General features: G+C 40.2%; 1 protein-coding gene across 1 annotated transcript in view; it reads left to right on the top strand.

Annotated features, from left to right (window-relative positions):
- The window catches only part of LOC109917856 (plasma membrane calcium-transporting ATPase 1-like), a 123,747-nt gene that overhangs the window by 16,877 nt on the left and 91,593 nt on the right, over positions 1 to 15,277 (top strand). Inside the window, exons 2-4 of the mRNA XM_048611820.1 lie at positions 6,788 to 6,985; positions 10,323 to 10,577; positions 12,854 to 12,979. Of these exons, the coding sequence (XP_048467777.1) occupies positions 6,788 to 6,985; positions 10,323 to 10,577; positions 12,854 to 12,979 (579 nt within the window). The remainder of the gene's footprint in view (positions 1 to 6,787; positions 6,986 to 10,322; positions 10,578 to 12,853; positions 12,980 to 15,277) is intronic.

Here is a 15,277-nt window from a genome sequence, read left to right as displayed (position 1 = left end):
TTATCCATTTGAGGTAAACATTAAGAATGCTTCATAAAAGTATGCTGCGTGCTTCTGTTAATAGCTGTGAAGTACTCCTGTGTGGAGAATCCCAATGGCCTTATGGTAGGCTACTCGATAAATTAATTCCGTGGGAGAATATTTTCAGATTACGTTGAGAACTGGTTGCAAAAATCTGAGTAAGAATGATCCCTTTCATAGCGCGTTGTGATCTTAAAAAGGAATTTGGTGGGATGCTTAAAGAGAAACTCTTTTCTCTTGGGAAGTAGAGGACAATGAGCCGTATCTTGCTGTTCAGGACAAAGGTACTTTGTTTCACATGGAGCATATGAGAAACCAGAATTTCTCTTGTCCGAGTGACTGAGACTGCAGGTGGTTAGTGGATGTTGTTGGGTAAAAGGTATGAAACAAAGTAGGGGGAGTTGGCGAAGGGTTGGGAGTTGGTGAGCTAGTACAAATGATTTTGGAATGTTACCTACCTCATTTAGAGAGCAGGCTTGAGCAATTGAACAACTCTTCCTACATATTTGGTTCCAAAAGGAGTCTTAAAACAAAACATTGCATGTTACTGATACAGCAATTGCCTTGCCTCTTGGTATGATGCGTTAAATATTCACGAGTTGTGGATTCAGGCTCCTTAATATACTTTTTCTCTACAAACCCCAGTATGTCATGTTCATGTTTGGGGCTCTTGCTCATCACGATCAATTCATGTGCCTCTTGGAGAGCACCTCAGCACTAATGATGGAATATGAGCACCCACACTTCATCTGCAAAATGGAAACTATCAAAGTCCTAAATTTAAATTTATTTCCACTTAAACAATTTATAAAAACAAAAGCTATTAGTCAGGTATTATATAATGCTTTTTTTTTAAGGAAAGAAGACACTGGAAACAGTTAACAGGAGTAGCTTTAACCTTTTTCAAAATTCATTTGAAAGCCTCATCAACTGTGCATTATGTTTTCTTTGAATTCTCCTTTTCAGAGAATCCCCTTAAGAATATTTATCCCATTCAACTTGGGAATGTTCACTACTTGCAAAATAGCAGGGCTGTTTTGCCCAGTGCCAGTAATGCCAACTCTCAGTATTCATCTGATTATTATAAATGTATTACTGAGGTGGGGGGGGGTGACTGAATGGGATGCTTAAGTGGTCCAATTCTTAGACATATTGGTGCATGTTTGCTAGTCTGCTATTTGCAGATTTTCATTAACATTTGAAGCTGTATTGCACATGATCAAAACAGTAGTTGATTTTAAGTAGATTGTTTTAATCGTCAATCTGAGTTGCATAGTTTTCAATTTACCTGAGGTATGAGGAGGTATGAGGAGGTACAGGGCAAATGGAATGAGGTAGCAGATCAACCATAGCCTCATTGAATAGTATACAAGTTTGAGAGGCTAAATGACTAATTCCCTGTTCCTACATTCCTACAGCCATCTTGTATAATTCCAAATATAGCCGTCATCAGCAAGAATTAGTGTGTTGGAAACACAATGAAATATTTTCAGTCTGATGTCCCTGTGAATGTGGGTATTTTATTACATGAAAGTCGCTATATAAATAAAAGATCATGGTTGATTTCACTTCAGTTGAGACAAAATTTAAGTGTATACATTGGAGCCCAATTTCAGTTGGTTGCTTCAGTGTGCAGAATGGTTTCTAGATTTCTTTGTCAGACTGGTTCTTTACGTTCCGTGTGAATTAAAGAAACGTGGTTTTTACACCATTTTTAATTGGTTAACAGCCCAAAACTGTATTAGGGCTTGAAAGGGTGGTAATGCCATTAGGGTAAATTTGTGCTTCCATTGACACTGTATCTTTGTATTTGGAGAGAGTAATATTTATAATATATATGTTTATTATATTTCTGTACTAACTATTTGCATGGTGATCCTGTGCTATGCTCGCTCTTGTTAGTAATTTCCTAATGTAATATTCTTTGATTATTCCTACCTAATGTGTTTTCTGTGTGAGTTAGTCTCACATTCCAGTGTGTTTTCTTGTGTGAATCTTCCAAAGTGCTAACTCCACCCACTGTGTGAATCTTATATCCAGTGATGTGCAGCTCCATGATATCACCGCAAGGTTGTTCAAGAGTCCTAATCCCTTAAACAATTGAATTTTGTTCAAGCCCCATAAGAATGGTTCATCATCATGTCATAGTGGCCTGTACTCTCACCTGAAAGAGAACTTGCTGGAAGTCACCAAGCAATGTATACCAGACATCGAGCTGGTATGGGCTTGACGCAATACAAAAGCAGTTTAGGGCAATCTGCTTTTTAAACAATGGTCCTGTCGTCATCTTAAAGCTTACAGAAATTAAGTTAAACTTAAATTTATTATCAAAACTAGCTGTTGATGGGCTTCAAATTGAGTTTTTTTTTAAGATGCTGGCAGGAGACGGAGAGGTGGTGGAGGGTTGCTTTTTGGACTGGAGCCTTGTCACCAGTGGTGTTCCACGTGGATCAGTTCGGGGTCCTCTTTTTGTTTGTTATTTATACCAAATGATTTGGATGAGAATATAGAAGGTATGATTAGTAAGTGTGCAGATAACACCAAAATTGGTGGCATGTTAAACAATGAAGGAGGTTTTCGAAGATTATAAAGGGATCTTGATCAAATGGATCAATAGGCTGAAAAATGGCAGATGGAGCTCAGCCTGGATAAATGTGAAGTATTGTGTTTTGATACAACAAAGAAGGGTAGGGGCTTTTACAGTTAATGGTAGGCCCTTGGGTAGTAGTGTAGAATAGAGGGACCTAGGGGTTCATGTACACAGTTCTTTCGAAGTTTGCATCCCCTATAGACAAGGTGGTTAAAAAGGCATTTGACACGCTTGCCTTCCTTGCTCAGCCGTTTGAGTATAGTAGTTGGGAAGTCGTATTGAGGTTCTACAGGACATTGGTGAGGCCTCTTCTAGAATATTGTCTCCAGTCCTGTTATATGAAGGATATTATTAAGCTGGAGAGGGTTCAGAAAAGATTTACCAAGATGTTACCAGGTATGGATGGTTTGAGTTATAAAGAAAGGCTGGATAGGCTGGAACTTTTCTCGCTGGAGCGGAGATGGTTGAGAGGTGACCTTAGAAGTTTATATAATAATGAGGGGTATAGATAGTTAATGGTGTTGTCTTTTCCCTAAGATTAGGGGGCACATTTTTAAGGTGAGGGGAAGAGATTTGAAAAAGACACGAGGGTCAAATTGTTTACAGGCAACCGTTCACGTGTGGAATGAACTTCCTGAGGAAGTGGTAGATATAGGTACAGTGTTTAAAAGACAATTAGATAAGTACATGAATAGGAAAGCTTGGGAGGGATATGGGCCAGGAGCAGGCAGATGGGACTAGTTTAGTTTGGGATTATGTTCAGCCTGGATTGGTTGGATCGAAAGATCTGTTTCTTTGCTCTATGACTCAATGACTGTTTCCTAGGCAATATTTTCCAGAATCAGAAGTGTATATTTTTGCCACTTTTAAGTTCAATTAGATTTACAACATGATATATCTCATGTGTTTATAATGTGTCTTGTTTATTGTCGATTGAATTTGGGTATTTTTGATGCCTTGGTGAAGAAAGTGAAGAGACAGATTGCCTGACTTTTCCATCAGAGTTGGGATGGCATTGAGAGTTTCTTACCTTGGCTACGAGTTTGTTTCCAAATGTCACAGGAGTTAAATGGGCTGAATCAATCTTGCTCTTTTCTTGCATTCGTCATATCAGCCTAAAATCTTTCCAGTCTGCAGCACTTGCATTCATTCTTCCAATGAATCCTCCGTGTCCAGGTTTACAGTGCAACTTACAAGGAATCTTATTTGTTACTTATCTAGGGCTGTAGATATTTGAACCATAAATATGCACGCGATCCTGGAAATAATGCATAGCTAAATATTTCACTGGTGCTGTGAATTTCCATGATATTTTAATATTTAACCTCTACCTTTTAGTTAATTCTAAGCTTGATTGAGTTTTCCGGAGAGGGCAGTGAGCTTATGTGACTATCTTTGTCTTTACCAGGAAGACAACACGTATGCACTTTTTTTCTGCATTATCTTCTATTAATTAAATGGTGTAACTTTCTCTTTACTGCCTCGGGTTGTCTGGTTTATTCCACTGCTGGCCAAGACTTCCCAACCTTTGAGGTGTTGGGGTGGTATAGTGGCTCAGTGGTTAGCACTGTTGCCTCACACTGCCAGGGATCCAGATTCAATTCCAGCCTTGGGCAACTGTCTGTGTGGAGTTTGCACATTCTCCCCAAATCTATGTCGGCTTCCTTTGGACTGCAGGACAATATGGGAGCATCCAAAGATGTGCCACTTCTGTGGATTGGCCATGCTAAATTGCCCTTAGTCTCTGGGGATCTGCAGGCTAGATGGGTTGGCCATGGGAAATATAAGATTACAGGGATAGGATAGGGCAGTGGGTCTCCGTGGGATGCTCTTCGGAGGGTTGGAGCAGACTCGATGGGCCAAATGGCCTCTATCTGCACAGTACGGATACTGTGATTAGTTAGATCTTGCTTATTAAATGAACAGTTGCATTGATGCCTGTTTCATCACCACTATGTCTGTACCCTTAAACATGGCAGCTGCATGTTCTGGAAAGTTGTTCCTGTGTCCTGTTTACTGGATAAACAAAACTATTCTTTGTGTTTCATTGTGAGACTCCAGCTGCTCTGATATTTGGTTGAGAGATGTGCTGGTGTCCCCTGCCTCTAACGAATTGGTCCTGCAGAATTGTTCAATGAATCCAGCAGGTTACTTTTGAATTTAAGCTGGGACCTGGAAAGATTGCACTTCCCAAAAAAAAATGCAGTTCTTCCTGCCTTCCAACTTTAAGAAAATCAAACAAGTCTATTCCAGTTTGCCAATACTCACTAAAACTCATAAGCCAGGGGCTGGCATCACTGCTTCAATGTAAAATCTATTTCAAATGCCAATTTGTTCTGTTCTTGTGAAATGAAAGGAAGAGGAAAAGTACCATTTGAAGAAGACTGAAATTCTGTGTTGGAATATGTACATTTTTGTGAGTACATTTGGAGAAGATCACAGGCCTTGTCTAATAAATAGGTCTTGATATTTCAGAGGCAAAATAATGAGTAATTTAATTGAATAATTTAATAAGAGGCAAAACTTGCTTTAGTCTTCCATGATTTTCCATTTTCCTTTATCTTCCTAAATAGAAGTCAATTGCTCCAGAGTGGTCGTCACTGCACAGTCGCAGACCGTTCTGCTTGAATAATTAACACCAAATGAAACATCTACAATCATTCCAGAATACACACCACAATGTGTGGCTAATTTCATAAATAATAATGGATTATTGAGAGATTTGGGAGATTTTAAAAAAGCTAGTTTCCCTCGCATCTTGGAGAAGCGGCACACAAACAGAAAAGTAAAATACTGCATTCCAATCATCTTATGAGACCTTTTTCTTTGCATTCTTGTGGGTCTGGTCTGCATCTGGTGGACTATGATGGGGACAAAAACACAAAACTGGGAATATACAGTTTCACCAGAATAATACAAGGATTTATAAGGGTTAAGTTGATGACATGTTGCAAAGTCTAAAGCTTGTATTCCCTTAAGAGTTGTTTGTCCCATTGAGTTGTTCAAAACAATAACGGTCTTGATAGCATACAGAGAAGTTTCAAGTCTTTTAGCAAAGATCTGTAGCTCGGGTTGTGGGTGAGGTTGTTGACTTGATCGCCGAGCTGGCTTATTGTATATAGGTTTGCCATATACAAACGCATACAGAACAAAACTGGAAATGACACTACTTACCATAATGAACCAGACAATATAAATTCCAAGCAGAGTAGAGCAACATCACTTCATCGGAGGCCTCACTGACGATGTTACCTAGTATGCTGATGAAACGTCCGAATGAAAACAAGCCAGCTTGGCAAGCAAGTCAACAACCACATACAGAGAAATTTTTTCCCTTTGTGGGGCTATCTAGAAAAGAGCAAACAATCCTGAAATTAGAGCTAGGGCCTTTCAGGATTGAATTGAAGAAACCTGTTTGTATACAGTGGAGGGAAATCTGAAACTTTCTTGCCCCCAACCAAAAGCTTTGAATACTCGATAACTGAAATGTCAAACTGATCAACGGCTAGGGATCAAATTCAGTTAAATGACGGTGAATGGAGAAAAAAGGTCATTGGGCTGAATGGCTTACTCTGTATATAAAATGGTTTGGAACATTTACAAGATGGATAGTGACTGTAGAGTGCTAACAAAAGTAGCTTGCTCACAACCAGTGATGGTTCAGGTTAAATAACAGGTTTCATGAAGAATTAAAGGATTGACTTTAATAACTTCCTTTTTCATCAAAAGGAATGAATGTCTCCCATTCTGCACTTTGCTGTCTACATGCCGGTCTAAAATTTACTGTGGGGAATGTTGAAGGGATGAGTGCGTATTTTACCATTTCACAGGACTTGATGTTGGGGTTCGAAGAAGCTACGTAACCACCTGCTTATTGTGGGAATAACACTTAATCTTCAACATTCATGACCATCTTTAAAATCTCAATGACTTAAAAAGAGAAACTGTTTTGGCTCAGGTAGATGCCACATTGTCCAGATAGCAAACATGCATCCAACCTCAATCTATGCCATATGCATCTCTTTAATGGGAATGTACCAGAGGTGATGGTGCTAATATTCTGATTGTGTATTAAGAGCTGACTGCTTGAAATTCTCTGCCTAACCCCAAACTACTTGTTCTCTCACCGCTTTCTTTTTTAAGTAACAGCGATTTCCTTTCTTTCTTTCCTCCCAGGTCTGTCTGGCAACCCAGCTGATCTTGACAAACGGAAACAAGTGTTTGGTCAGAACTTCATACCACCCAAAAAGCCAAAAACATTTCTGCAGTTAGTATGGGAAGCACTACAAGATGTAACTTTAATTATACTAGAAATTGCAGCCATTATATCTTTGGGCCTTTCCTTTTACCGCCCTCCTGGAGGGGACAGCGAATGTAAGTGTTCAGAACGTCTCTTATTAAAGAATGGTACCCGCAAAAATATCTATAAGCTGGAAAATCATCTAATTACAATAATTATTGCGTATATACACAGCATCATAATCTCTAATGGCAAGAGTCTTGTGCAAAAAATTGACTCTGTTTCCAGTTTTTCAGATCTGTGATGATTGTGGCCAAACGTCTGTTCACTGATTACTCCTCTCCTCCAGAAATAGTGCAGTATGGGAGATATTAAATACTATAGGAGTAGGGAAGGAATGAAAACCATTTCAATTTACATTTAAAGATACGTGGGTGGGGAAACTTGACTAGGGATAAGATGCTGTCTCTTTTGTGCCCAGGCATTGGATCGACATCCAGTCCCATTAGTGATTTATAATAGTATGCGCCAGGCCAGACCCCTTCAAAATATTTTCAGAAGATAGCCTAGACCCTAACTTTTTGTTATTTTAAAGGTAGATGTGAAGTGCCATGTTCCAGATGCGATGCGGCTGGTCAAACTACTTTACGTTAAGCAAAATACAGTTTATTTAAACACTAAAGTTAAAGTACAAACAGAAGAAAGAGGAATTTAGAATAACTTAACCAAATTGAAGGTTTTTGAGTAGATTTGTAGCTCGGGTTGTCAATGCGGTTGTTGACTTGCTCACCGATCTGGTAAGTTTGTTTGCAGACATTTCGTCACCATACTAGGTAACGTCATTAGTTACCTAGTGGTGAAGTGTCAGTGTTCTGTCCTGCTTGCTATAATGTGTTTCAGTTTGCTGGAGTGGGTGGCATCGCTTCAGGATTTGTTCCTTGGTGGTTGGTATATAGGGCCCAGCTCTACATGTTTGTTAATGGAGTTCTGGTTTGAATGCCAGGCCTCCGGGAATTCGCATGCGTGTTTTTGGTTGGCTTGTCCTAGGATGGCTACGTTGTCCCAGTGGAATTGGGGTCCCTCTTTGTCAGTGTGTATTGAAATGAGCGATAGTTGGTCAAGTCTCTTGGTAGTTGGTGGTCATGAATTGTGATGGTAAGTTTTTCCCTCCAGTTTTCCCTATATAATGCTTTTGACTGTCTTTGCATGGTATCTTGTAAACAACATTGGTCCTGTTAGTTGTGGTTGTTGGATCCTTTATTCTCATCACTAGCTGTCATAGTGTAGTTGTCGGTTTTTGGCGATCATGATTTCTAGGGGGTGGACTAATCTGGTGGTTATTTCAGAAATGTCCTTCATGTGTAACAAAAACGGAAGTTGCTGGAAAAGCCCAGCAGGTCTGGCAGCATTGGTGAAGAAAAAAATCAGTTAAAGTTTCGGGTCTAGTGACCCTTCCTCTGAACCAGAGGAAGCCGCAGTATCCCGGAGCTACGCAAAGCCGAGGAAGAACATCTTGCAGCATCTTTAGAAACAATGGTTACCCAAAAAGCGTAGTCCGCCAAACCCTACACAACAGACCACCACAACAGGAAGACACAACACGTCCAGAGACACTAGTCACCCTACCATACATTAAGGACATGTCTGAAATGACCACCAGATTACATCACCCCCTAGGAATCATGGTAGCCCACAAACCGACGGCTACTCGTGAGAATAAAGGATCCAGCAACCACAACTAACAGGACCAATCTTATTTACAAGATACCATGCAAAGTCTGCCAAAAACATTATATAGGGAAAACTGGAAGGAAAATCTTGCCATCAGGATTCATGACCACCAACTATTACTCATTTCAAAACACACTGACAAAGAGGGACACCGATTCGACTGGGACAACCTAACCATCCTCGGACAAGCCAACCAAAGACACGCACGAGAATTCCTGAAGGCCTGGCACACAAACTAGAACTCCATTAACGAACATGTGGAGCTGGAGCCCACCCACCCCAGCAAACCGAGACACACAAATAGCAAGCGGGACAGAACACTGACACTTCACCGGAGGTGCACTGATGATGTTACCTAATATGGTGATGAAACGTTTGCAAACAAACTTACCAGGTTGGCAAGCAAGTCAACAACCACAATTTAACCAAGTAATAGAGACAGTTCCTATTCCTATTTAACTGTTCCAATATAGTAACATTCCATAAACAAACGCCTTCGCAAAAATGCAAATTCAGACAAATTCTTGCATGCAGTTCTCCAATCCAAGAGGAACAAACATCAAGGGAAAGTAGCAGCCAGGAGACATTCACTGAAGCTCCAACTCTTCTGAGATCCCAAAGGCGTCTGCTTAAAACTAAAGCTAAAAACTGAAAAAGCTAGAAAGCCAGGTCTGAGAAACGTGGCCACATCCAGACTGCTTCCATTGTTACGACTTCTTTTTAAAAAAACTCCAAGGCCTCTCAAACTCTTAACTTCCATAAAGACACCGCCTCACCTCCTGCCTTACAACCTGTCTTCAAAGCAAAAGCAGGACAAAATTACCTCCTTAAAGGGACAGCATCATCACAATAAGTAAATTAATTTGAATACCCTGGGGCACCTGCTCATCAGAGGAACTTTGTGCAAGAGCTAACCAGAATTATTAGCCTGTACAAGGAGAAAAATGGCTTGGTTTAAATTGAACCCCATTCCAAAGTTGGATAATGTTTTCTTCCTAAACATTGTTCCTACTTGTTAAATGTGCATTGAAAATATATCACTTTAGATTTTCCTCCTGATTTGAAATTTTACCGTTCTACAGGGTTTTGAAGAAATTGGATAATGCCAAGAAATTTCTAATTGAACATACATAGATCAATGATTAATTGTGTACTGTTTGGCGCCACTTTTAGTTTCTATCGGCTCCTTGATTAAGGCAACGTGGCCCTAGATTGCAGTCACTCATTTATATAAAGAGGAGGCTGTGAAGTAATGAATATGCCACCAGAGACACTGGATTACTAGCCTAATGTTCTAGGGGCGCACTCACTGTGGCAGACAGGAAAACTTGACTCCAACAAAGTTTGGGAGAAAAGTGCTTGCTGGTTGTTGTAAAAACTCATCTCGATCATTAATATCCTTCAGGGACGGAACAGCTGTCCCTACCTGATCTGGTCTACATTTGACTTCAGACTCCCAGCAATGTGATTGACTTTTAACTGCCCTCTGTGCAACAAGAAATGTTATTAAAAGGTAAAGCTAGTGATGCCCACATTCTGTGAATGAATTTTGATGCAGGATGTAAAAGTATTTTTTTTCCCCATTTGAAAACTTGATAGCGCCACCAAGTGAAAGGCATTTTTTTAAAAAAAGTATTTTATTTTTCTAACTGTTGTGCGTAAGGGTGGATCCTAATTGATAATAACTTTATCCAGTCTGGTCTTTCCATCTATAATTGTCTTTTATCATATATCTTGCAGTATGTGGGGAAGCTACAGGTGGAGAGGATGAAGGAGAGGCAGAAGCTGGCTGGATTGAAGGTGCAGCTATTCTCCTCTCTGTTATTTGTGTGGTGCTGGTGACAGCCTTCAATGACTGGAGTAAGGAGAAGCAGTTCCGCGGGCTGCAAAGTCGCATTGAACAGGAGCAGAAGTTCACTGTGATCCGCAAGGGTCAGGTTATCCAGATTCCAGTGGCGGAAATTGTTGTGGGAGACATTGCTCAGATTAAATATGGTGAGTAGTGAATAGAGGAAAGGTACAGAAAGATTGCAGTTTGTTACGCACTCACCGTTATAATGTTGGATTATGAAGAGTCCTTGCAGAATGTTCGTTCTTGCTTTTTGCTAGATTAGAGTACCTTTTTATATAATGCAAAGTGATCCCAAAGCATGAGTTCAATTCCCCACTGGCTGAGATTGCCATGAAGGGCTCTCCCTCTCAATCTCACTTGAGGCATGGTGACCCTCTGGTTAAACCACTACCAGTCGTGTCTGTCTAATGGGAGATCAGCCCTATGATCTGGTAAGACTAAGGCTATGACTTTACCTTTTTAGAATACAATTTCAAATGTTGAAAGGTATGTGTTGCATATGGAACTTATTCTACATTTCTACCTTTACGAGTTCATAAGATTTTATCTTGGCTTCTGGTCATATCAGTACTTAAGTCTTATACAAATGTCCTTTTCATGTTAACCCAGTTCTGTCTTTGTCCATAGTTCCTCAGTTTTAGCCTTGAGTACAGTTCTCACCCTTGGACCGTGATGCTCAAGTAAACACGTATTTTGTATAAAGTTGACATTAAAGTAAGTTCGTCAAAAAGTCAAATTTAACTTGGGCAAGTGATGGTGCTGAGCCAGCTGAAAGCTAAAGGACGTAAATATTGGTTCACCAAAGAAATGCTATTTGGTTTGTTGAATTTGGAACTTTCTCCAAAGACAAAGGGTAGAAACACTAGTTTGTTTGGAAATCTGGTTTTAGAATCCTTGCAGAGAGAAAAAGGCTACCGAGCTAGGGAAAGTATGAAAATTGTTCCTGCCAGGCAAAAGATAATTTTTGTGGCAAATATAATTTTTTAATTGTAAATGTGCAAAATTGCTGTTGGCATATAACTTGGCTCCTCCTAGGACCTTGTGTCCCTGCCTCTGAGTCAATGGGTCTGGGTTCGGACATGTGATAATATTTCCAAGCAGGTTGATTTGAAAATAGTTAGTACTCTTCTCCTCCTCCCACGATGGCTGTTCTAACTTTTAGCAGTGAAAAAATACCATTGGATCCTATGGATGGTTCATTGCTTGTGAACACTGAACTGTTTGATTGTCGCTGCCGTGCAGGAGAATTAATTCTGTGCACAAACCAGAAACATCACTTATGATTTTAAGATTCTTGGATACTGTCTTGCATTCAACTTATTTCCTAAACTGTTGCTGAACAGAGGTGGTTATGTTCTTAGGAAGTGCTGCTTGGAATTTGGATGTAGGTCAATCAGTTTGAATGTAGAATTAATGGAGGGTTCCAGTTGGAAGGAGCCAAATAAGTGTATGCATGTTTCAAATTTAGTACCATTTTCCCCTTCCAAAAACCAAGAAATGTCAAAGTTTAAATGCTGTTTAGAGGCTGTTTTGCTGTTACGTCTTCTAAAAACAAATCTTTATTTCCTTTATTTCTTCTGAATTTTAATGAGCCTGTGCCTTTGAACTAGATTTCTAGTTTGTGAGCGAGTGTAAATTGTGGACTGAAATATTCTTGTACAAGAGATCTTTGCAAAGTCAACTCAGGTTTATAAATGCCTGCAAAGCATTAGCAGTCACTTTAATTTCTGGTGTCTGTACATTGCTGACAGCTGATATTTGGTTTTCCATGTGTTCGACATGATTTGCGTTACTTTTCAATGAAAGGAAGCATTGATTGGAATGCGTAATAGATGACCAATCCTATGGACCAATTCTACAGTTCTGAGGAAGGGTTACCGGACCAGAAACGTTAACTCTGTTTTCTCCTACACAGATGCTACCAGATCTGCTGAGCTTTTCCAGCAACTTTTTGTTTTTGTTACCAATCCTATGGCACCTGTTTTACGCCAACGGTTAAAATAACCTTCATTATGTCTGTTTGCTTCTGACTACCTAGAAGAAAAAGTTATATTGAGCAAGGCTAAAACATTGGGAACAATACACACCTTGCGTGTTTGCACTGTTTGCTTTAAAGCACATTCCAGCCTGTCAATGAGAAATGCTAGGACGTGTTGCCGTGGCATTCTGCTCTTGGTCAATTTGTATCCCATCTGTGATCAGCTGTCAAGGATTATAAGATTCTGGAAATGCTCTGCAGGTCAGGAAGCACCTGTAGAGAGAAACGGAGTTAACATTTCCGCTTGATACTGGGATGCTAACTCTGTCTCTCTCTACAGGTGCTGCCCAACCTGCTGACTTTTGTTTTTGTGTTGTGTTTCCAGCATCTGCAGCATTTTGCTTTCATAGGAATGTGAAATGATTTCTTTGTCCTCCACAGGTGACCTTCTGCCAGCTGATGGTATCCTCATCCAAGGCAATGATTTAAAAATAGATGAAAGCTCCTTGACAGGAGAGTCAGATCATGTGAGGAAATCAATGGAGAAGGACCCAATGCTACTGTCTGGTGAGTTTTGCATCCTTTCATTTAAAGATAATCAAAGGACAGATTACGAATAATTTAGACTGTTGGAGGTGTTCAGTTGTTTTGGGCCTGTTTGGAGCTAATTTTATCTCCTGGTGAGAAGCCAATAGGAATACTTAGTCATCAAGCTACAGAATGGGATGCCCAACAAATTTTCTTACTCTAAATGTCACCAAATAGTTGCCTGTTGGTAAGGTAGGAGAAGAAGGGAAATAATATTGCCAGTCTCTCAGAAGGCAACCAATTAAACCAGGTTGAGGGTGTTGACTAGGTGTCGTAGCCAGTGGGCAGGAAACCTAGTGTATTAGAGATCTGGACTCATTGGGATTAGAGCAGCATTGCTGCCCCAGTAAGCTTTTTGTTTAAAGAAAGACTTGTAGTGGAGAGTTTTGCTGATTTCTTTGTTCACGTCACCTGCAACAACCAGAACTGACAACTTGCCTGGAAGGTTAATATTTTAAAGGATCTCTGTATGACCCCAAATTGCATGGTTCTTAATGAGGGTCATGATGGAATCTGGTAAGTCACGGACTCCGCCATGAATACATAGAGTCAGCATAAATGCGATGACAGACAAAACTGCTGTCAGTTACTTATCTGCAAATTAGGGAGAGGTGAAGTTTCCCTGTATGTGCTTCCTTAATCAGTCTGACTGAATTTTTGTTTTTTCTTTGCTTCTTACACAATCTCTAAGACATATTTCTGATCTTTATATCCTGTCACTTTTAACTTGGCTAGTTTCTCAGATGCAGCTGAAAAGGAATACAATGTATGTCTGTTACACTTGCTTCCTTTGTTTGAACTGAGACATCCCTTATCAGAATAAAGGATTGTTTTTCTTCAGGAGGTTTTGCATCTCTGTAAACCAGCTTGAATTTCTTCTTTTACTACTTGTCACAGGGAATTGAAAAAGCTCTACCTGTACCTCACTCACTTTAGTTTGTCTCCCAGGCTTAGACAGACCAGTGCTACTGATATCATCTTATCCATATTATACTGAGGGCAGTTATGTGTTGTATGCTTTACCAGGAGTTTTGGCAGCTTAATGTAACTTGCCACGGTGACCATTACTCAGCCCTGAGCTTAGACTAAAGACTAGCAATCTGTTTGACCATGAGGCAATATGTTTCTTTGTTCTTCACTAAAATTCTGATGTACAGCCTGACAGAGATGACTGCGCAATGGTCAGAAGTAGAGAACATGGCTGGATTTTGTTTTTCTCCACCCATCTCTCATCCTCCGACTAGCACAGAATTGTTATAACCAATATCCGCTTACCCCTCGGAGCTGGTTACAATTGGCTAACAGGGCACAGATGAGGAATTCCATTTTAATAGGCATTATAGAATTTTACAGCATGGAAAGGGGTGTTTTGGTCCATCGTATCCGTGCTAACCATCAAGCACCTATCCAGTCTAATCCCATTTTCCAGCACTTGACCTTGTATGCTGTGACTTCTTCATGTGTTCATCATCTAAATACACCCTTAAATATTGTGAAAGTTTCAGCCTCTACCACCTTGTCGGTTACTGAGTTCCAGATGCCCACCACCTGGAAGATTTCTTCCTTAAATCCCCTGTAAACCTCTTGCCCTTTTATATTTATGTACATACTCTATCTATGCCTCATCTAGAACGTCATGATTTTATTTCTCCCTAATATGATAATCTAGTGGTGCTAAATATTTTCATTTTTAAAGTTTGTGAATCTGTAAAATGCACAAGTCTTCAAAAATTGCAGTACCCTGATGTATTTGGAATTATATTATTGGAATCTCGCTTGACATCTTACTGTTTCCTTCTCCATCGCCTTTATTGCCTATTTTCCTTGAACTCGAGAAAAAGAGAACTTTACATCCGGTGTGGGGTTTTGATATCACTGTACTGTTCCCTATGTGAGTGATGGCACCAAGTGGCTTGCTTCAGCCATTTGGAGAAGCCCCTAATTTCTTACATTGCTCTACCCAGCCAAGCCACCCACTGTGGGAAACCAGAAAAGATTTACAAGGGTTGGCAGGGTTGGAGGGTTTGAGCTATAGCGAGAGGCTGGGGCTATTTTCCCTGAAGTGTTGGAGGATGAGGGGTGAGAGGTTTATAAAACCATGAGGGCATGGATAGGGTGAATAGCCAAAGTTTTCCCCTGGGGTAGGGGAGTCTTGAACTAGAGGGCATAGATTTAAGGTGGAAGGGGCAACTTTCTCATGCAGAGAGTGGTGTGCTATGGAATGAGCTGCCAGAGGATGAATGTTGAGAAGGGTACAATTGCAGCATTTAAAAGGCA

The sequence above is a fragment of the Rhincodon typus genome, chromosome 25 (assembly GCF_021869965.1).
Source record: "Rhincodon typus isolate 14 chromosome 25, sRhiTyp1.1, whole genome shotgun sequence".
Taxonomy (NCBI): domain Eukaryota; kingdom Metazoa; phylum Chordata; class Chondrichthyes; order Orectolobiformes; family Rhincodontidae; genus Rhincodon; species Rhincodon typus.
The sequence above is the reverse complement of the archived record's forward strand: the minus strand, read 5'-3'. Positions and strand labels throughout refer to the sequence as shown.